We start from the raw sequence: 24,277 nt of genomic DNA on the forward strand, positions 1-24,277 counted from the left end.
GGATCACGTTCCATTTAGAAAATAAAGAAAGCTAATCGTTTGATAACAAATACAGAGACTCAAGCAGCACACAAAATAAAAATAAAATAAAATGAATGTGTGTGTTAAAATTATGTTTATTTGAAAGAAGATTCTGGAGAAGACCACAGGGTTATGTTGTCATAAATCTGCTACTTCGCATTCAAATAATAACCATCATCCCTTGAGACCCACACACCAGAATTTTAGACCCATAATATTGTGTGTGATAATTAAATAACCTTTACATCTGCACTTTAACATTGTTATTGTGAAAATGTCACAGTTGCTCACATTGTGTAACCATTTCGGGATGTGTAATCGCTACAAACGCTGATTTATTGTTTTGCAGATAACGGCCACTTTTATTCAGATTCATTGACTTAAATTATATGTCTGCACAACTATGGCTCAATTGTAAAATAAAAGCAAAATACTGCAGTGATTGAGTTCCAGGACTCTTATCAGAGTTGTTTCAGGAGCCACACAGATCCCAAGAACTACTGATTAATTATATCTTTTGTGACAGGTGGCTTACCTATGTATGTTTCCTACCAAGTCCTTTGCTCATAAAAGCACACAAAGACTGATCCGACAGGGCTCAAGGCTTATTCTTATAGACCACCGTAACAAGAACTTAAATTATTTATTAAGTAACATTTTTATTCATACAAAACAGAATATATAAAGAAAAAGGTCACTCTCATGCCTGGGAGTTCTACTATTGCTCAAAATTGCATTAGCTGAGGAAATGGCATGTTTGGAATTTAAAAAAATAATAATAATAAAGCAAACATGAGTGTTTCACACAACCTTACACTCCCTTTGTCCTGTTCTGGCTTCATAAACTATGCTGTAAAACAAACGAAAATACAGAACGTCTAAAAGTGTCCTCCCATATGCCTGGGCTAAAAGCTACAAACATAAATAACAAAAGCACATTTGTTTGGCTTTTACAATACACAGCTTCAAGAGTCCATCCAGTGTCCACTTTTCCTTATTTGATTCTGAAGATGAGAACAAAAGTAACAACGACAACGACGATAACAACATTGATAACAGTAAAGAGAAACGACGGCTTGCTGTGGAGAGAAGAGTGAAAACAGAGGGGATGAAAACTCCTGTGTGTATGTATGTGTGTGTGTGTGTGTGTATGTGTTTGGTTGTTTGTTTTCTCCATCAGAGCTCATTGGAAGCTTGCTCGCCCTCTTGGGAGGCGTTTAGCATGTAACATGTCTGTGTTAGGTCCCTCCTGCAGGGGGTGCTGTGTGCTGCCGGATGGGTGCGAGGAGCAGAGGTGAGTACTGGCGGTCCATGGCAGGCAGGCAGAGGGGGGTCTTTAGTCTGTAAAGTCTCTCTCCTCACTGCGGGAAGGAACAGCTAGGTTTGGGAAAGCCAGGAAGTGCGTCATGGACCACTGCCATACAACACACTCTCTCTTTTATACACACACTCCTGAAGTCTCTGTGCTCACAAACACACGCACAATCAGCCAGACCCAGACACCCCGGCTGGGTTTTAGGTGGTCCGTTCTTCCCCATCAGCCTCCTGCTTGGTTCTGCGCAGGTTGCTCTTCATCTTCACAAACTCAGGGGTGTTCTCCTGTTCCTCGTCATTTTTCTGTTGCTCCAGCTCCAGCTGCATGAACACAGACATTGGCAAATTCAGATTAAACAAATGATATAGGTGATAATCTGTTGATGCATCTTGTTTCACCCTGCAAGGTCCAGTCAGTAACTTGGAATATAATATATATGCATGCTTTCAATCATTTACCTGCTCTAGTTTCTGTTGTCGTTTCATGAGCTCTATCTCCAGGTCGCTCCTCTTCTTGTGTGCCTCCTGCTCCTCCTTCTGAGCCTTGAGAACTTGCTCCCTCTTTCTCTTCTCCAGAACCTTCTGGAGCTCGGGTTTGTTCTGAGGAGCCAGACCCCTGTGCAGAATCAGAGAGACAGCGTGTTACTAAAGTAAACCTCTGCCGACACTACTGGGCCGCACTCAAAGGGAGATTAGCGGTCACGTTCATGCGTAACACACGATGACCATGACCTCGTTCTAGTTTGACTTGCAGATCTGTATCTGATTTTCCGGATTATACATGTCAGTCGTGTTTCTGAAAAGTTTTGATTCTGAGCCCAATCACAGATTGTCCCACATTTCTGTGTATGTGGTGGTAGTAGGCAGCATTGGACTGACTTTGGAAAAAAGTGTTGTTTCTCATTTTCTTTCCCTTTTCGAAGTACCAAAACAATCCCAATTTATCAGATCATATCTTAAACTATCTCACATGAAACTGTTCCTCTCATGGGAGTTGTTTTGGGGTGATGAGTCAGTGGCAAAACAGATTGTTGCAACACTGCCTGGGTTTGTGCCGCAACATTCAAAAAAAGGGCATCTTAATAAAGTGTGAGCGTGACTTGCCAAGAATAGCAAAAATATCAAATGTTATGTAATGCTCCAAACTAACTCCAAATTACGAGAGAGAAGGGCGGGGGCTGATCATGAAGCTTGGGAGAAGGGTTACTTAAGACAGAGGGGAACGGAGACCAGCTGGAGTCAGCTAGAAAAGGCAGAAGCCAATAAACAGCAAAGCCCACAAAGGATTAGGGAGGCAAAATAAAGTACCACACACAAGAAAAAGAAAAACCAAGAGCAGTAAAAAGGACAGAGGCTATCCGTCGGTCAAAAAACCAGCTGCAGCCCTTGATAACTTGATTACTTCCATTTAAAACCATATTATCCAGATTACTTTACTCTCCTCGTGGTTAATCATTTTCCTTTTGTCATAAAAGCCTGACTCAGCAAAGGCTGCGTCTTTTCTTAAAAGAAAACCCAGCGTGCTTACCTGACTGCAGCTCGGCAATAACAATGTTTTAATTAAATGCATTATTAAATCCTTAAGATTGCATAACCGAGACCACGGTGTTCCAAAAAAGGAGTGGGAGTTCATTTACAGCATGGCACTCCTTCACCTCAAGTCACTGCTGCAGTTAAATGATGCCCTGGTTCTCCTGATAGTGAGGGTCTTGTAAAAGTACTTAGCGGGCTGAAGCAGAGCGGAGGGTAAAAGACACCATTGAGCACCACGCGCAGAAAGAGAGGAGGGTAAAGGTCGCTGAAGGTCATAAGACAGGCTAGAAATATGCTTACTCCACTATTCTTTCACAGTAGGCATCGTTTACATAATCACTGAGCCTCATATCCATGACCCCCTCCCATGAGTGCACAGCCTCTAGCAGACTAGGAAGAATGTGTGTTCATATTCTCACACATCAATACCTCCGTCTGCTCAAATACTGCACACGTCTTGTTGGCCGAAGTTCTGAAATTACTCTGTAAATACTATATGTGTGTGTTTGTGTGTGTGTGTGTGTGTGTGTGTGTGTGTGTGTGTGTGTGTGTGTGTGTGTGTGTGTGTGTAGGAAGAGTCATCACTGCTAAGGTAGCAGAGGCAGAGAAAGGCCCTCAGCTAGGACTGTTTTGTAATCTTGATTACATAACACATTTCCTCCCCACCCCCCTCCCCTCTTCATGCAGCCAATCCATCCATCCATGCATCCACCCACCCACCCACCCACCCCCCACCCTCCCCACTCTCATCAGCGTGACTAATCCACTATGTATGCAGACAAGCTTTCCATACTTTCAGTACACGATAGAAAGCCCAAACATAACAACTATATCCCCCAAAAGCCCACTAGATTTATCCCTCCGATTTTTACTGATACTGCAGGACATTCTCCGTCTAGACGACTACGAACAATGTTATGCAGCATTTGGAACAGATTTTTTTTTTCTTTCTAAAATGACATTTCTTGTATGGCCTCCTTTTCCTGCCCATCCTTACCTCTTTCCATTATTCATTAATGCCATTCCTCAATCACTACAGAAGCACCTCACAGTTGGACCTGTTAAGGACAGAGCATCACTGCTGCTGTGATGTAACAGCTGTCAGCAGCATGTGTGTTTACGTAGCTATTTATAGCTCAGGCACAAAGCGGACAACCGCTGTTTGGTGAGAGAAAATGCAAACATTTAGTGTCATAAGGGTGATCTCAGGTCCCAGTATGCATGTTTACTTATGCATTGATGCTCACACAGACTGCATTAAATCCTGTATTGTATGATCCAGTATTAGTGTCAGCAGGCAGACCAGGTTTTTCCATCTGTAGAGTAGATCTGTGTGACCTTTGCATACGTGATTTTTGACACATAAATGCACTTGGGGTTTTATATAATAGATCACTATGAAAGTTTTATTTCCTGAGCTTTACATAATAAAACTGCTGGAGGTTTAAGGGAGCAGTGAAGTCAACATCAGTGACACACAGCAGAAGTACAAGTACAGTCTGCATGGATACTATCAGACCAATAACAGGAAAGTGGCAGGGCTACTGTAATAACTCATCTTCCATTAGCAAGGAAATTAGCCTGGATCTGGACACTGTTTTGTTTGCCCCTGTTTAACCTGTTTTGATGTTGACGAAACTGTTAGACATCATAATTATTTCACCACCCAATAAATGAATAAACCATTATCTCCAATCATAACACTGATCTGATATTGTTCATGTGCTATAAACCATGATAAACATGTGGGTTGTCAACTATGAATCACTTCCTTAAAAGTAACCTGGGATTTACTACGTTTGTTTGCCTAACAAAGGGAGAAAGGTATTGAAGGTATTCTTTTCTCCTGACCTCTTCTGGTTCATGAGCAGCTCTCTGTGCAGGTCCTGGTGATTACGGGAGCCCTTGACTGGGTTGATCAGCTTTTTAGGTTTGATGAGCTCATCACAGTCTCCGTCCAGGTAGTCCGGCTCCGCCATGACGCTCCTCCCTGGTGGCAGCGATAGACCAGGGACACACGGATCTGAATCGACAGAGACAAGTGAAGATACTTAAGTTTTGACCACTATGTTACCATGACTTGGGCTCGAATGCAACAATGCAGTGGTGACAGAAATCTTTCAAATCTGTGTTTTTCATTTCCAGTGACGTATTATTTCTCCTTTCAGCCTGTGATATGAGCATCTGCCTGATCTTCTGGCACCAGCTCTGAGTTTTGGAATCGTCTCTATTGTGATAGAGAGACTCAACGTTGGAATTACATAATTGTTCCCACAGAGTGAAGAGGAACATTTCATTCCCCTTTATCATGAAGAAATGAATCAGAACAGTACTGTCAATATCTTACTGGCACATAGTTATGCAAATATTTCAATACACACCAAAAGGTTTAATCCATTGTTTTCTGTGACCTCAAAAATCTATGTGATTCCTTAAAAGTCACCCACAAATGTGGTCACACCGCCTTAATACGTTCAACACCATATAATCTGTATTTCACAAGTATTGTTAAGTATTTCTTTAATTTATAGAAATCAAACCAGCTCCTGTGTGGAGATCTACTATCTCGGGGCCCAAGGGTCACCTATCGGGTCACTATAGAGCCGAGAAATAACTGAGATACGGCAAGTTTGACCCATGCCTCATGTTAATCATTAATAACACAACAGTAGGTATCTTTTATAGAAGCTAAGTGCCACTGTTCCCCACGCTGCTTAGCTCAATGAAAACAATCCATTTTGCATCTGTCTGATGGCTCACATGCTCCATTTACAATAATGAATGATCAGGAATTTTTAAACTAATTTTAAATGACTTTAACAGATACAAGTTTTGATCTAACCAACTGAATTGAGAACAGAATAATATTTGACAAAAACAAAAAAAAGAGTTTAAAAACATATGTTGAGACATGTGAGACAAACAAATGCAAAAAAATCAATCTTGGCTTAACTCACCCTGCAGACGAGGAAAGACGGAGTATCTGAATATTGTCGTCATTTTGCTATTTTGATCCTGAATGTATTTTCCAGAAATAGCTTTTAAAACTCGCTGTCCTGTTTATCAATCGGTTGCAGAGGCTCACACAGGAGAGGTGCTTTGTCCTGCACAGCCGTCTGCTACTGAGCTGTTTGGAGTTCAAAATCGGTTTTATAGCTACACTTACAATGTCTCTCTCTCTCTCTCTCTCTCTCTCTCTGCTCCCTCCCTCACCTACTCCCTCCCACATACTTCCAATGACATCTCGAGGCGAAGAAGAGTTTATAACCAATTTATGAATATTCCTGCTTGTCACTGTAAAGAACTTGACATTTTTATCTTGTGGGTAATATAGTCCCATAAAGAAGAGTAGAGGAGTAAATTGGTATACATGGTACAAAGATTTGCTGAGATTAGATTGCAAAGTCACATGCATTTTTTCTCCCACAGTCTGAGGAATGACCCAGATTTATAAACAATCATGTTCTCAAATGCCAGTGCATGAGTCTCTCCTGTCGGCGACTGATGAAGACTGAAAACGTGGAGGGAAGTTTTTGAACCAGAGCAGGCCAATCACATTCATCAGTGGTGCCAAAGACGCATTTTACTGCACGTGCTTGAAACAAAGATGGGGGAGCGTGTCCTCAGAATCAAAACATACATGCAGAGGATTCGTGTAATGAGTTAAAGTCACCACAAGAGGTCAACATTCTTGCATTCCAGAAACTAAACCATGTCAGTTACATAACAAAGGATCCTAAGATAAACATGGTTTGTGGCTGCACACTGCTGAACAAAAGGGAAAAATACCACGTAATAATACGCTTGATGGATAAGGTGAATATGTTGACATATGTAAATACTGCTCTTTCCAGTTGGTTGCAATCTACAGTCACAGTGATGGGCAATCCCTTCTAATCACAGATTATTCACCTTTCAAAGAAAAATGTGTTTACTCACTCATGTGGCCAACACAAATCTTAAAATGTACACAGTAAATTCATGAAATAATCATCTTAGTGACACTAGTTTAAGGTCAAGTTTGTAAAATAAATATTCATGAATCTATTCCTGAAAAATAAGAGATTGCACCAGTTTAGTTTGCCATTTTCATCTAAATGCTACACCACAGGCTGTAGTGTTGTTAGGAACATGCCAGACACGGCGTATTTTGTGACACAGCCAGAAAACGATGACGGTGTTTGTGCATGAGTTTGATGGCAGAGGTGAGCAGAACACTGTTTGTCTGTAATCGAGGGCTGCGTGTGAGCACATCAAAGGTGGTTTCTGTTAAAGTCGGTAGTGGGGGGGGGGGGGGGGTAGAGGAACTTACAGACTGGCAGTGTTGTCAAAGTGTCCGTTAGCTTAACACATCTGCTCCTACTTCCTCTGTGCCCCAGGGGAGAGGGGAAGTGACATAGGGAGTTCAAAGGGAAACCTGCAACCTCAAATTGGAGCCCTGGAGCCCTTTCTGCTTTAACACTGGGCGTCCTGCATGTTACAGTGAGTCCCGTTTTACTTAAAGGGTATATAGATAACATGTTTTACTCGTCAGTTGAAAGTCCAATTCCTTAAGAGTAATATACAGATAACCGAGTTAACATGCTCCAATGTCGGTCAGATAAAGACATGCATGTTATGCCTCAAGATAAGTCCTTCTACAGGTGACGTTTTATGTGCGGGTGTCCGGACTGTAAAACAGCAGTGTGACAAACAGCCACTTCAACACATAGAGTAGATTGTATGTGTTGATATCTGCAATACTGTACAACAAAACATGTTCTATGGAAGCAACCCTCCGAGCACGTCAGTGTGGGGATAAGGTTACACAGTTTTCGGGGGCAAAACTTCCAGGAATCCCAATAAAACAGTTTGCTTATTGGTTGTTAAAACACACCATTACTGCACAGACAACAGGCAAACACACACGCACACACACACACACACACACACACACAGACATATAATGAGCATCCAAAAAGACCACAATATCCATTATTTCCAAGAGAAATGGGGCAGCATTTAGATTCAATTCAAATGTCCAAGCATTCAGGGATAAAATGAGCAGAAGGTTGGTGAAAACAATCGGAAAAGAAAGAAGAAAAACTGGGTCAGACGAGGAGAGGAGGGAGACGGCGAGTTAAAGACGTCATTCCTCTGTTTACTTCACTCACTCCATGTTCCTCACGACTGTATGACTATAATCTCATACACTTTGAAATGACACATTTTCTAATCCGGCAGCTCTTCAGATCAATCATTTAAGATAAATACCAACAAAGAGCTCAAAAAGTAGCACTGAACGTTAAATCCACATAGAGGCTGAAACTAAACACATACACAGCTTTTCTTTTAAAAGTTTTAAAGAAGGAAATAATTGGATGAACGGGTTTGATACACATGTTTGCAGTTGTGTGTGTGTGTGTGTGTGTGTGTGTGTGTGTGTGTGTGTGTGTGTGTGTGTGTGTGTGTGTGTGTGTGTATGTGTATCCCACAGTGGCAGGTTGCATTAGAGCTAATAGAATGACTTGTCTAAGACGGATAAGAATGCTGGCACTGTGCCAACCGATTGCTTTACCACCGGCCAGCTTCACTATATGAGCAAGCACAAAGACTTGCACTTCATAATACAGACTCATTTCTCAATTTCCCCCTAAACTGTTATCTTCTCTAAGTTGCCATGGAGACTTGCCATCACCCACTCTGCATTTAGTGACACAGCATTCAGGGACAGGAATGAGCTGTTGCCAACTAATACTGAAGAGTGAGTCTGAAGCATTGCAATGAGCATCACTGATGGTACTCTAAACCCCCGAAAGACACAAAACAGCCTTAAAAGCATTTATAATCACTATTTCCTTACCAAAAATGGATCAGATGACTATGTGTCACGTGAAAGGCGTTGCTCGTAGTGATAAGTCCAAAGAGAATTATCACCCGACGCTGTGGTTCACCTCAACTCAATGTTCAAGTGTGTTTCATCTCGCAACTTTAGTGTTTTTGTTTCCTCTCATCGTAGTGGTGTTTCCGCAGCAAAAAAGCTCAGATAGCCAACTGTATGCCACTTGCTCAGCACTAAACTGTTGAGCTGCAAAACATAGAAGAGCATTTAGCAGCTAAAGAGCCTGATATATATGCATGAAAAGTATTCTTCCTCGTCTAACCAAACAGTGAAGAGCACAGACGGGCAGAAATTCTAATGATGGGGGTCGGAGAACCTAAGCCTGATATTATCTGCTCAATGCTGTGAATACTACACGAAAGAGGAACAATTGCACAATTTGGATTGTTAATGAAGTGGAAGAGAAGAAAGAGGCCGATAGCTTTAGGTTGGGATCAGTGTCAACATGGACAGACTAGGAAATACAACAGCGACATGACATGGTTTTGCTCTCATGAGTCAACAGCGGCCTTCTTCTTGCCGCAGCCCAGATTGAGAGAAAAATGAAGGTGAGGAGAGCAGCTGGTGGCCTGCTTCACCATCTGACCCCCCTATCCTCCTCCAGGATACGGGCACAGACCATCTAGAGCTCCGCATGGAGTGGGGTTGGGCCGTTAACCGTCATTAGTTGTGAACACATGGCTGACCACACCCACTCCATCATCAGCCAGCCAGGATATGTTTTCCACAGTATCCTGCACAAAGGTACACATGCAGGCCAATAAAAAAGGATGTCTCAGCATTTTAGTATCCGGTTAGATAAACTTCTCATCTGAAGAGCAGTCATTTAACATCTAACATTTTAAAGAGCAGTTCCATAGAATGAATACTAAACTAGAATTTTGTAATCCATGACTTTTGCCTTATATTTTTTGGGATATTGATTAGATGCAGTTTTGGAGGGCTGACACACTAACTGAAACTCAACAAATATATAAACTGCCCAAATTCTGACGCATACATATGTGAAGAAAAAAATCAGACTCACAGTATATTTCCACCAAACACTAACGAACAAATATGTAACATTTTACTTAAAACTTCAATCACCATCCGCTCTCTTGTCCCATTTAGTTTCCTCTTGTTCACTCTCTGGATCCTGTCTTTTCCACTCACAGATGGGAGGTCCACCCCTCAGGGGAAATTGCGTCATCAATACCCCTGAAGCATCCCCCACACCCCGTTCTTTCTCTCTCACACACACACACACACACACACACACACACACACACACACACACACACACACACACACACACACACACACACACACACACACACACACACACACACACACACACACACACACACACACACACCCTTTCCCCCACTCCCTGCTAGTAACAAGCTGGACAGATCTGAACGTGCATCTCCTAGCGTTTCTGTTAATGAAGCGGCCATTCAGCCATAAATAGGAGAGGTCCTAATTAAAACACACAGATAGATGAGCTTTTAACTGACAGCTGTGGGGGGATGGGGGAGGGAGAGCGGGGTGTGTGTGAGTGTGTGTGTGTGTGTAAGAGAGAGAGAAAGTGAAGGAGAAGCTGAGTTTGGGGCCTAGAAGTGACAATGAGCTCATTTCCCGGACGGGCTCCGTGTGTACGTGGTCATTTACAAGCCTTCCCTCGTGACGACACATAAATCATGGCGGGGCAATGCAGTGACGTACATACGCATACATTTCCAGAGCACAGATTTCAACAATAGAAAGACACTTTTTCCTGTCATTCGCACAAAACAAACACATTTAAGTCAGTATAAACCAAAAAAAAAAAAACATACCCACAGCATTTGTTTTCAGTCTACAATTGAAAGTGTATGTGTAAGCACAATTATGTTTGAGTTCTCTGACTTGACATGCTAAACAAAGACGCCGCCAATAAGATGAGAGAATACATGAACACCCTGAGATAGTCAGGACCAAGCACACGTTCGTGTCCGTACACAACGCTATCAAAAGTACGAGTTCGACTGAGTGAACGGCTCAAATTTATACTCACGACCAGTCTACAGAAGACAATATTGTGAGTAGAAAATGAAGAGTGATGCCACCTTTAGTAAAGTATATTTAGACTACATAAACATTCACAGAATGTGGCTAAAGAGGACTGAATTATGAGATGATCTGAGGGAGAAACAATGAAATACAGGGAGCAAGAGGGAAACGGTTCCTCAATAGTATGCTTGGGAGTTTGGGGGTTGAGATCTGTTTTGCATTTCCTGCCTCGGAGTGGGGGTCCGGAGCGGAGGAGAAGAGGAGCTGGGGAATTCTGGGAGCTCATCGTGTACTGACCTCTGAAAGCACCCACTCCGCTCCCACAATGTGATGATGTCACAGGGGAGGCGCGGGGGTATGGGAATTTACAATCAGGGTTTTAGGGTTCATATAGCACAGATGCGCACCATGCACAAACACCCATATGATAAAAAACACATCGTGCATCAATTGAGGGAGGTGTGAGCTGTACTGTGTGTGGGTGGGTGGGTGTCTAAAACCCTGATGTCATCATGGGAGTACTGGGCGTCTCTGTAGACTGTCATTATGAAAAGTAAACACCCAAACTCATTACTACCCCTGGCAGCCAGGAGTAATATTTATAAAAGAAACATCTGAATTGACTCAACTTTTCCTTGTTGCTTAGTTCTTATCTTTTTGGCTCCCCAAATGTTTACTCTGAAAACCTTGTCTGTCTTCACTTGCAGTTTGAGTATTATCAAGAATCTATCTCAAGTAGATCTGGACTGATAACAGCTAATTGCAGACTGACTGATGTTGGCGTATATACAGCATAAACGTCATTTTGAAACAGTGTCTCTCCTTTTCATAGTTTTCTTTAGAAACAAATCTGATCAATCGTTTTCAAAATATATTCACTGTCACTGTTACATGTCTTTCTAAAAAGAAAAAGACTTTCAGATGATGTTGTTTTTGTATCACTCGGGCTAAGTTAGATGCAATGTCTGAGATATGGTCTGTGTTTAACACAAACTTAAGAGATTGTATCAGTTAGTTCTACATTATAAAATACTAAGAAACCCTTCTAGTGAATTTTGAAGCTTCTACGGGAGTTAAGCAATGTGGTTGCTAACAAGTGCATAGACGAGTCTACAAAATGTCATCTTGCGACTAGTTCGCCCTTACAGCCTCGATGTCTACGCACATGCAACCCTGATGTATTTCATTTATAGCTTAACGTTAGTTCTCTTTCATTTTCACAGGAGTTGGCCTGCAAAAGTACATGAATGTGGTGCCTCCACTTCAGAAAAAGTTCTTGGATGCTTCTTAGGATTTTCTGCCATAGCTTCTTTTATACTCCAAGCTGCTGCTCTGTCGCTATGGTCTCCCTCCCTTCCCAACCCTTTTAGCTTTAGCTGGTTCAAGATGACATTAAAAGGCATCACCGGTGCACCAGCGCGGGAAAGTATCCACAGACACCAGACACCGCAACCCCGGCATGCTGCTGCAAAATACAGCGAGCTTTCCCTGTCGGCGTAATCTGCAACGTGTGAATTTGTCTGGCAAGAGCTTGAATGTAACGACAATTATTTAAATGTAAAAGTTTGCACCCCAGCTTTAGAGGATAAAATATCTGATCACACAAAAGGCCTTTGTTGTTTTGTTCAGATGGTATTGTTATTTTGAATAACAGGCCAAACTAGAGGAACCTTTGAAAATGACTTCCCATGTCTATGTTCTGCACAAACATATTCATGTTCTGCATTTTAAGAAACTTGAAAAAACAACAACACATTCATCACTTTGGCAACAATTGTATGCACAATTGTTAATGTGGTTCTGGGGTCTGATCGGAATCACAGTGTTGTGATCTTGGCTTGGAAACAGTTGTCTCTTGTGGCTGAAGTTCTTCAAATCTGTGTTACTGAGTTACTTTCCATCCCTCTTCGTGTCTTGCATCAGCAGGATAACCACCACAGCATCTGGATTGTTGTCGGACTAAAATGAGAGTTTTCCTGCTTCCATTTCCGGCATTTAAGAGTTGTTTGCAATGTGAGAGAGTATCCACATCTGTTAGTAGACATGACCCAACGTGTTTGGATGAACAAGTAACTGACATCTTTTACTGCCAAGATGATTCAGATGAGCACAACCTGATCACGTTATACTGCGATCTACCCTTTTGAATTTAAACATGCCTGTGTTGACAGTTTGTACTTCACACTGACTGAAGTTATCGAATGCGGTAGCTCATGCACATTCCTGTTGCCGCACATTGTGAGCCCCGGGCTGAGGCAGATTACAGACTGAATGGGGTGGATCGGAAAGGCACAGACACCACTTTTGAGTCATGCAGCGGGAATGTGATGAACCTGCAGAGTGATTATTACTTCGGGGACACAACAGCATGTACATGTAGGGGCACGCACACACACATAGGCCGAAACCTCTATATAGACACGCACTGACATCCATGAGTGACAGAATGATTTGCTATGTGCACACCATGTGCACTTTCCCTTAAAAGGTTAAAATCAAAGTGCTTACTCAAACCGAATTCTGAACACATGTCCTGAAGAACTGGTGAGGGGGTACAGTTTAGGGTCACACCTGTCAGTCAAATACAAAAGGCTGGTCTATACTCTCTCACAGCTGACACTGACACATGGTCTTGTATGTATATGTATAGGCCCCTTTGAGAACAGGTGGACTTGGACAGATGCACAGAATCCAGACTGTTTTGCTACATAGACACACCCTAAGAGGACAAATGATAGATGGAGCACAAGCATGTTTCAAGTGGCTCCTCCTCACTCAGATGTAAACACGTGCCCGTATACTGCACATTCCTCACACACGCATCAGCCCTTTAAATGCAGTTCCAAGATCTGTCTCCTTAGTGGCGTAAAAGCCATATAGTTAAAAAGCCACAGCCGTTTTGTCTGGCTCAGCGGTGTGAAGTGCCGTTCACTCATAAAAGGAGGAGTCTTTGTTATTGCTCTGCTGTCTGTTCCAGATCCAGATTCAAAGCTTTGTGCTTTACTGCTGCTTTTTTCCTTGTGGAGCAGAGTCACGCCCCTCCTCATCCTCTACTGGCTGAGCCCAGCTGGGAGCTCAATTCTCATTGGCTTGGGGGGGGGGGGGGGGCACACTGGGGAGGATTTGGGAGGTTCTCCTTTGTTTACACGCTAGTACAGAAAACCCCAATAACAACTGTTACCTTGGGCAACCAGACAATCCTCAGTTAGCCAGACACACACACACACACACACACAGGGGTGCAAGCTGACCGTCCACGCACACACATGCTTAACGGGTTAACAAGGTGTTTGAAAGCAGGCCAAATGAAGAGTCTTTGTTCTATCTGAATCTATGCTTTATGCTTGACTTGACTCAAAATACTCGGTACGTACATGCATATTTTTAAGTCGGGACAGTAGGCAATCATGTGGTTTCATTGTCTCATGAAACTTTCCAAAGCCTGTATACATTCAGGCATGTCAGGCTGTGGCAGAAAGACGTGGCTCTGTTCTTCTGAGGGCGTATGTTCCTGTTTGTGTTTGTAATAAAAACAGGATCATTTATCTTGATACTGACTTACAAAGAGCTTAATCCAATTCATGCAGATCAGACTTCCAATCTCTCTATACTTCCACCTAACAAGATGCAAGGAGGAAGGCATTTAGAGTCTGCAGGCGTACATTTGTGTGTGTCATCCATTCTCCAAGACTACGCAAAGTGGTCAGCACGGTAATGGTGCGTTATTGTGATTGAAGCTCCGACATAACAGCAGGAAAATCAATGGGATTCTTTGAGAAGCTTGGTCTCTGTAGGTGTGTGGGTGTGTGTGTGTGTGTGTGTGTGTGTGTGTGTGTGTGTGTGTCTCTGCTTTAGTATGTGTATCTTATCTTAAATCAAAATCAAGTTCTTAGCCTGCTCAACTAAAAACAAGTGAAGCCTTTGCATGTCTGACTTTCATATGAACACACACACACACACACACACACACACACACACACACACACACACACACACACACACACACACACACACACACACACACACACACACACACACACACACACACACACACACACACACACACACACACACACACACACACACACACCAGGAAACTCAATACCTGAATCGTGACATCATAATATAAAAACCATGGCAACACAACCACAGCACAATGTAAACAGATCCTTTGCCCTGTTCTGAATCTGTGATTGCATCACTTGTGTTTTCATTTCATAATATTTAATTCAGCCTGCATGAGGAGGGCCAGTAACACACCCAGTGTCTTTCAAAAACTGCCAGATTAGATCATAAAACCAGCTCCAATATAATTGCTGTGTTCGCTGTTTGTTTAAAAATGAATTCACTTAACCCTGTTATCTAGATATATAATAACCATGTTCATATAAGGCTGTAGTGTAGCCTGGAATGTTCAGGTAGCATTTGGGTATTGTTTAGCAGACTTGGTACCACACAGATTCTACACAGCTTGTCATGTGCACAGTTTAGTCAGTAAAAGAGGGCCTTAAGAAAAGCCACACTCAACTATATGACACTGTAAAATAGCACCTATTTCATAAAAGTGTTTTAATTATGATGTTAGTAATTGTGGTCTTTGTTTCAGGGGAGGTGTCCCACCTCCACTATAAAACATTGAGGGAAACCCTGGGTCTGCTTTACATATGCTTTGATTAGATATTCCCTGGTTTAAATTATAACTTTTTCAGTTGTAAACTATTTTTCATTTGACAAAAGTCCTGGCTTGTATGGCTGTTTGTCCTAGGAAAACAATGAACACTGTTGTGTTTGTTTTATTAGAGTAAGAAAAAGGTGTATCGGAAGAAAACATTTTATTCAACACCATAAACTAAAAGTTCCCAGCAGGCTGGAACTGGACAGAGTGAAGACTTCTTTGCTAAAACCGCGAGGACTCCACTCTCAGTGCAGAGACCCTCTGAAACCTTACTCTGTGTTTACGTGGCTCATTACAGGGGAAACTACTTTTTTTTACTACAAGGTAGTCTTTCACTGCGAGTGAACAAAATGTCTAGTAACACACAAGCACACACGCACACAGTAACACTGTCTCGTGCAGTGTGGATCTAAAGGATCAGTGCGTTCTGCTGAGTAATGAAGATTTTGTGCCCACAGACAGACCAGCAGGACTGTGGGAGATAATACTGTCAACACACATGTGGTTGCCATTTAGCCCTCCTGGAAACACACCCATTCCTGATCCAAATACCTTGCTTTTTTTGAGGTCAGGTCGAGTCCTTGACATGGACTCAGATTCTATAATGATACATCTGAGAGATGCACCAGAACCACTAATGGACACATGCTATTATAGAATGGCAACTCAGACATTTCATTCACGTTTTTAAAGTTCCTTTCAGTGCAATAATAATGGAGCAGAGAGAATATATGTTGTAACACACACACACAAAAACACACACGCAGTGACAGCATCAGCCTTTACGGGAAACAGAAGACAGCAAGAGAGGCAGCGTAAGAGAAAGAGGAGAGAAGGTGGGGGTTCAAAGATCAGAAAACAGATGTAAACGGTTTAGCAAACTCCCGACTAAATGACTAACACATGTGAGAGAAACTTTCCCCTCCCAAAACACACACTCACCACACACTCTTGAAAGCTCTGCACCTATAACATACTCATTCCTACCACCTGCTTTTGTCACTCCTCCTATCACTAGAGCACATCTGATGAGATCCAGAGTTAAACTACTTCACATGTTAGATTTGCTCAGCTTGCCAGGCTGCTATCAGCCTCCACCCAGCAAACATACACGCTGGAGTCGTTTCAGCAAAGTTTGTTTAACATCTTGTTAAAGTTTGACAGACACTCTCTGAGGCTTTTTTAACAAAGTTTATGGCACTGTGAAAAATAAACACCTTAAGTCTGAGACTCATTGCAAATACAAATGCACACACACACACACACGCACACACACACCTCTTCATATGACAGTTGGTCTATGCCCTGATGACAGCAAGGCCAGTGTGTCAGCTCTGACTGAAGCCATGTGCTTTGACACAGAAGGCAGCAGTCATTGCTGTGCTATTACACACAGTCTTACTCACACAGGTCATCCATAAAATATGGTCTCCTCTCATGCTGTTTTTCTCACAAATTGGCCTCATTTCAAGACTTCATTTTACATTATTTTCTATTAACTATGTAGACAAATAAGAAGAAAAAAACAGAAAAAAACAGAGCTAATCTTGTGTTGTACACATTGTAAATCACTCTGATGCAAACTTGTGGCGTTGGGATGGATAAATAACTAAAAAACAAGAGAGTGATTCTTTATTTTAGACGATTTGTGTACAGATCTTGCCAAACTATCCCATCACATGTGAACATAACATGGAAAATAAGATTCTCTCTAAACTACTCAGACAACCCAGAAATACTAAAACACACATTCTTCTTCTTCTACTGTTCTTCTCCCAGAGTACACAGTATAAAGTGTCATGCATCCTATCCTGAGTAGTAGCAGTCTGTACATGCTGTACACAGCAGCGTGTTTCTCCTCCACTGTCCCGTCCGCTTCAGTCAACGCGCCGCAACAAAAGGAGAGACAATGAAACAAGAGTTTGTGTTTTGCGATCTCATTCTCTCTCTCCTCGCTCTTTCAGCTTTTTTTTTTTTTTTTTTTTTTAAAAACCCCAAAAAACCTGCTGCTTCTGCCGACGGGGAGCAGACAGAATAAAAACGTGCTGCTTTTGTTAGTGCAACCCTTACGGACAAAAAAAAAAAAAAAAAACACACACAAGAGCTCCAGACACACACATACACACACACCTACCTCAAAGTCGACTTCTCCAACTCGAGTTGTTTAATAATTAAAATGACAAAGTGGTTCAGGCCACATCAGTGCGTCCCCCGGATCACTTTTTGGCTCTAGGTGTGTCTGCGAGGGTCTGATTTAGTAAAGTGCTCAGTTTGCTGTAGCACACACACACACACATTGACTCAGTCAGGACCCATAGAAAATGTAAATTTAACATGGGTGGGAGGGATGGAGTGACGTCACGCCAGGGCTCCTCCTCCTCCTCCTCCTCCTCCTCCTCCTTCTTCATTTGCTCCCTTGAATAACATGAGCGGGGACTCCTCAAGCGCAGGGCGGGGCGTGGATGGAGGGGCGTGCACGCACACACACACATGCACGCACACACGCACACACACACACGCACACACACACAGACACGCTTACACAAATAAACACAATTTAAGGTTTCTGTGTCAGCCTAACTGAAAAGTGCTTCTGATTTCTCCTGTGCAATACATTGCACATTGCACTGTGCAAAAATGGTTAGAAAGGTTAAAAGTAGTTGAAATAGTTGTTGTTTTTTTCTCTGTCTGTAAATATAGTATTTCAGTTATTGTTGTTTTTTCTACTGTTTTTTTTATTGCTTATTTATAATACTTGTTTTATTTTATTTTATTTTTTTTTTTTTTCTTTTATTTTTTCTTTTATTTTTTCTTTTCTTTTTTCTTTTTAGCTTGTCTTCTTCTGCTATGTCTCTTGTGTGCACTTTACTCTGCGCTGTTGTAAGTCTGCAAATTTCCCCGCTGCGGGACTAATAAAGGATTATCTTATCTTATCTTATCTTATCTGATTTGTGAAAGAAAAATCCTCTAAAGAGACAATACAGAGTGATTTGTCTGTAATATTCAAAATGTAATAGTTGGCTACTTGTACGCCCATACTGTAAATATTCCTAAGTGTTGTGTTATCTCCTGTGATATTACAATATATTTGAATATGATAATATGAATCTTTATTCTACAAGTGTTGCTGGAGTTTTAACCTTCCAATTGATTCTTTTGAGATGTGGTTTAAGCCTTAATTAGTGAATCATATATATAAATATTAAAGGGCCGGTGTGTTGCATTTATGGGTATGTTTTGGTACCTTAGAATGAGTTGGTTAGATCTACATTCAGAGCAAGTCCTCATCTGCATTTGTCCACAGTAGCCAAGAATGGGCAAACCAAACAACAACATAGCTGTAGCATGATCCTACAAGCTTGGTAGACGGGTGACTTTTCAAGTGGTTGCAATTGGCTAACTCACTGCTAGGTACGCCAAATCCTACACACTGGCACTTTAAGATACTTTCGTAATATAAAGTAGCGAAAATAAGTACAATATAAGTTACTTTAAGGTATCATAACACCATCATATGTTTTCTATTCTGTATCATCTTGTTTAAGCTCTTTATTGGAGCTAAATTATGTTGAAACATAGTGAAATATTCAAACCAAAGACGGATTTTTATTGCTACATGATTCTGTCAAGTGGCAATATTCCGGATGTGCTTGGCATAATTTTTTATATATGTTTGGTATGTGGGTTAAAACAATGTTTGTCTGCATGGCAATTGTAATTACTTGTGAATAGTGTCCTTTTCAAGAGTAACATTTGCAGCCCGTCCTCAGGGAGAGATCATTAACAGTTTACTCTGCTGTCTGTTATTGTCGCAGACTGAATATCCCAAGCATTCTTTGTGATGAAGAGTAATCTGCTTACTGATGAAGGGTGAGTGGATCTGCTTATCCACCACCCTTCTGTTAAATCTGCTCACCGAAACTAGTTTCATGGTGTCGTTTACATTGCCCTGCTTATTTAAGGAGGTCTACATCTTTCATGACTATATCTCTTTTGGTTCAATCTCTGTTGTATAAAGCTCTAAGTTGCCATATAATTACCAGAGCAGGCTTACTGGAAATGATAAAAAGAACAGAAAACGACCCACGGGTTGGGTTTGATTTCCAAACATGTGGGAGGTGAGAAGTAAAACATTCCTAAGGACCTTCTCATAATTTAAGACTGGGGTGACTAAGAGTGTTGCGCTACACAATAGGATGAGTCATATAAGGGTCGCTTCTGACAGAGAGGACACTCCCTTCAGAGACCACCACACTCAGAGCTCCCACCATGCAGGAAACAGATGTGTATGCCGTGTGTTTGTAAAAGCTGTATAAGAAACCCACATGTCAGAGCTACGACTATCACTTGCCTTGCAAGCCATCCTCTCCATGCTATTTCTATTGCGTAAAGGAATAGTGTGATATTTGGGGAAGTGCTTAATTGCTTTCTTGGTGATAGAAAATAAGATTGATAACACTCTCTAAGTCTGTAGCTAGAGCCAGCAGCCGGTTAGCTTAGCCTAGCATAAAGACTGGAAACAGGGGGAAACACCTAGCTTGGCTCTCTAAAGGTCACTGATTGACCCATTATTTAATCCTTACAAAAACTAGAATGTAAATACAACAATTTTGTCATCTCACTCCTGGCAAGAAAGCAACTGACTGGATTTCCCAAACTGTGAAACAACATTTTAGCTTCAAACTTAACCTAAAATAATTACCTCATTATAAGACACTACCTCATCTATTTATGATAGACTATGTTTTTTAAATAGACTAGTTGTCTAACCTTAAACAAACTCTGACTGCTATTTATACTTAAGCCATGTTAAACTTAAAACCGTTACCACTATAGGGAGAAAGCACTTCCTCACTGCTATGGCAACAGGCCTTTTTGTGTAGCAACTCATTCATTGATATTGCATCTGTCAGTGGTTTCCGTTGAAGTTTCATACTTCTTCCTATAAACCACCACTGAGATGAAAAGATTGAGCGGGACAGTTACATTGCGGAGACACGCCCATATAGTGGTTAGAAAATGCTCTAGAAAAGACACAAAATTCACATAATATCACTGACCTCTTTACCCTAAATAGGCCTACTTACATTTTCTGCTATGCATGTTCACAATGGGATGTTGGCTCAAAATGTTAATATCTCTCTTAAAATATGATTGGGTAACGCCGACAGGTTTGGACCCTGAAGGTCATGTTGTTGCCTCTTCCTGTGTGTAGAGTAAAAGGGTGTTTTCCTCGATCAGTGTCACTGCCTGGAAGTGGAAAGCTTCCCTGCCCCCCTCCTCTCTATCTCACACTGCTGGTATCTGAAGTCTAATTTCTGAGACAGATGTTTCTGTTATCGTCCCAGGGTTTCCCACAGTTCATGTGTGTGCATGTGTGCATCTAGGTTTTCATGTGAGGCCCCTTGTTTTTTCTTTGTCAGGCCTCCAAGGGCCTCCACTTTAAACAGGAAATGACAGTTATCTGAAAACCATGGTGACAGAGAGGCCTTCCTGTGAGTGAGGGAAGGCTTTAAAACTGATATTAGTGAATCTCTTCTGGTAGAGGTTTGAGGGATATTCTTTTCTGGGCAAGACGTAAATATGAGATGAATAGCCTGCTCAATGATAATGTAAACTAAAGACGAACGTCCTTTATTCATTGCTGTTGTAAAGAATGTTAAGCCACGCTTAACATCACACCAGCACAGGAAAGGAATAGTAAATAATTGCATGTAATTGTAGTGTACATAAACACCGCCCCCACGAGAGTGACCTACTTGTGAATGACTGTGGGTTTACACCAGAAGTACACCCACCATATGCTGAAGCAGTGTATGTTCAAGAGCCCATTAGTTATATTTGAGATACTTGTTGAAATCATCGGTCATTCTTTTTTTTACATCTAGCCACCATTTTGCTTATTTTTCTCACTCGCCCAAAAACAGTCTTAATGCATTCTTTCCACTCTGTTTTCTTCCTAATGTCCGACCCAGCAACAGTTAAGGCTTATAACCTCAGTGCACTGGTGGAGAAACCACAAGATAAAACTCAGAACTCAAGTAATGTTCCACTATTATGATATGTGTTTTGGAAGAAATTGCCATTTAGGTAACTGTAGGCAGCTTTGTGAGCTGTTTGCACATTACAAAGAGGGTGTGTGCAGGCTGTTTGTGTAGCTTTAATAAAGCTGGATGATTTTTTAATAAAATCTCGGTGACACTCCCACTGTCAGCCGGTCTGTCTCCGAGATGTGTTCACCAGTTGGGGGAACGTAATGCATTCTCCTTTTTCTGCCTGTCCTTCTTTTCACTGTGAGTGTTCAGCCAAAGTTCAGCTAATTCAATCACTGCTGGATGACTCACACCACAGTGTCCCTTTCTACACACAAACACACACATGCACCATGATGCCTGGCTGGATGAGGTTTGTGAAATCAGTGCTGCGTCAGCCTCTAAGCGCCCTTCTGAAATAATCTCTTGTTCCCTAGCTTCATAACACTCTCTCCCTGTCTCTGTTTTTATAATCAGCTGATGCACTTCGTCATGCTTTCCATTCTCTCCAGTATTGATATTCTTTGTCATTCACTTTTTCTTTGCGTTCCCTATTTCCTGATGTCTCTTTCATAACAACGCAGACATTTCCCTTGTCATGAATATATCGGCTAGCAAAGAGACGGACATGAACACACCCTTGAGCAACAATAATAACTGTTACTAATAAATCTAATTTCATTAAACATTAACACTTTCTCAGGGCTGCCTCCCTGTGGTCCATTGTTGTTTACCTAATCAACGATGGCATTTGTCATGTTTTATTAAAATTTTTGATTCTTACTTATAATTACAGTTTATTTTCCTGTTATCTGTCTGTTACCACACTCCTACCAGCCATTCTTGGCATATTGACTACAAATTCCCGTCTATTCAAATGAAGAACAATTCACTTGAGCGTAGCAGATGAGAAAATTACAGACTGCATGCCATTTCCTGCCTTTGCATGCCTGCGTGTGTGTCCGTATTTTAATTTGTTTGAATGTCATCCAACTGAGCACATGCAAAAAGATCAAGATACAGTCATTTAACTGCAGTCCACGGATGTTGTCGCAGAGACTGTTATTACTGGTCAAGCCACCCGGATTTATTGAGCTTTATTGTACAGAGCCTTTCCACTTAGCCTAATGACTGCCAACAGGAATGAGAGCAGATGGCTCTGTTACAGTACAGTGAGGGTGAAATATCCACGTGGACAAAAGTGCCCAATACTTACCATGTCTATTTCATCACTCAGACCACAAACCCATTACGTTTATATGTGTCTCTTTGCTGGACACTTAAGAATTTATACACCACACATATGTTCAAACTATTAGGAACCCTTTTTTTTCTAAATACAGGCATAAAAGCAGAATGGACATGCGCTAACATGTTATTTGGATTTTGTATGTCATTCATGCAAGTTAATCATAAACTGTAGAAACAAAACAGACACAAAGAATTAAGTTTGAATGTGGGAGGAGAGCAGGCCTGGGTAAGCTCCTATTGGAGACACAGCAGTGTATATTCCTCTCTCTGTCCGTCCACTCGTCTGTCTGTCTGTCCGTCTGTGTGAATAAGCTGAATAAGCAGGATTTCAAACACAGAGAGCAGGAAGGCCCTTCCAACAACACGCACACACACCATGACCACAGGAAATCAAGGTCAGTGTGACAATTGTGTGCATGTGTCAGAGAGAGAGACAGAGGAGGTTCTGTACTTACGTTACCCCCTGGTGCATCGGTTGAGGGGGGCACAAAAGTGTACTTGAATTGTTGAAATATCTCTCTCCGGGATAAAGAGACCTCAGTTGTCAGGCTTACTGTGCTCTTTGTGTGGATATTACAACTCTTAGAGAATCTCATTTAGCAGATGTTCTCTTGTTTTCTCTTTTAGTGTGTGTGCATGTGCTTGTGGCACAGAGGCATAGTTAATCCTTTAAAAGCACCTAAAGCGCTGTGCTGGGTTAGTAAAGCATTAATGTCAGTGTTTGGTTAACTAATTCTGCCTGTTGATCCACCCGCCATGAGGAGAGGAGTGCCCCCCGTCGTTACCTTAAATACATGTGATATATATTCAAAAGCATAGGTTATATAGTCTTTGTAAAACTTTCAAAACTAGAATTTTGTTGTGTCAGATTTGCTCTTATTGTCAAATTTGAGGTTATAGTTCAGAGTGCTTTTGCAATGGACTGCTTTATTTTGTGAGATGTTTTTTATCTCCCAACCCCCACCCCCAAAATCCATTCTTTGTAATGTTATCAGATGGGGTTAGAAAACAAAAGACAGAGAGATTGACTGCAGATGGGGCTACGCACCCTCTCCTGTAGGTCTGTAGGCTCACACTACTCACATTTTTGCCACGCTTGTAGACACACAATGTACACACCCAATCACATTATTAATCGGGCACTCAACTTCATCCTTTTACCCATTTGTAGCCCTCCACCCCTCCCAGTGCTTTGCCCCAAGACTCATCGCCAAGGTAACCGCCAGCACTCGGCTCCTCCCAGACATCCTGGCAAGGTGAATGAACACACACACACACACACACACACACACACACACACACACACACACACACACACACACACACACACACACACACACACACACACACACACACACACACACATACACACACAGAATGTCCTTCCTTTCCTCTGGATCACTATTTACTACAGACAGACAAAGAGAACTCTCCCTAATCACTCCTAAACGGACAGGTTATGGAACAACAATTCTTTCATAAAGACACTTTGACACAATGGGGGCACGACTGTGTGACCCCGATCATTTCCTCATA

General features: G+C 41.7%; 1 protein-coding gene across 2 annotated transcripts; it reads right to left on the reverse strand.

The window, feature by feature from the left end:
- Positions 1 to 645: 645 nt before the first annotated feature.
- On the reverse strand, positions 646 to 17,768 carry fam107b (family with sequence similarity 107 member B). 2 transcript variants are annotated; one of them, XM_054619669.1, is made up of 4 exons: positions 17,593 to 17,768; positions 4,720 to 4,891; positions 1,795 to 1,951; positions 646 to 1,656 (listed from the first exon to the last, which is right to left on the reverse strand). In XM_054619669.1, the coding sequence occupies exons 2-4, from the start codon at positions 4,845 to 4,847 to the stop codon at positions 1,537 to 1,539; spliced, it is 405 nt and encodes a 134-aa protein (XP_054475644.1). In that variant the 5' UTR covers positions 4,848 to 4,891; positions 17,593 to 17,768; the 3' UTR covers positions 646 to 1,536. The 2 variants fall into 2 exon arrangements, with proteins under 2 accessions (XP_054475644.1, XP_054475643.1); XM_054619668.1 differs by lacking the exon at positions 17,593 to 17,768 and adding an exon at positions 5,826 to 5,987.
- Positions 17,769 to 24,277: the final 6,509 nt, after the last annotated feature.

The sequence above is a fragment of the Anoplopoma fimbria genome, chromosome 19 (genome assembly GCF_027596085.1).
Source record: "Anoplopoma fimbria isolate UVic2021 breed Golden Eagle Sablefish chromosome 19, Afim_UVic_2022, whole genome shotgun sequence".
NCBI lineage: Eukaryota > Metazoa > Chordata > Actinopteri > Perciformes > Anoplopomatidae > Anoplopoma > Anoplopoma fimbria.

Bases quoted from the DNA above. Each gene is read 5' to 3' on its own strand.
- fam107b (XM_054619668.1), bottom strand. From the start codon at position 5,868: ATGACGACAATATTCAGATACTCCGTCTTTCCTCGTCTGCAGG. The intron at 1,952-4,719 runs GTCAGGAGAAAA...GATTCTGCACAG, and splicing joins CTGCTCATGAACCAGAAGAG to GGGTCTGGCTCCTCAGAACA. The intron at 1,657-1,794 runs GTAAATGATTGA...GTGTTCATGCAG, and splicing joins GACAACAGAAACTAGAGCAG to CTGGAGCTGGAGCAACAGAA.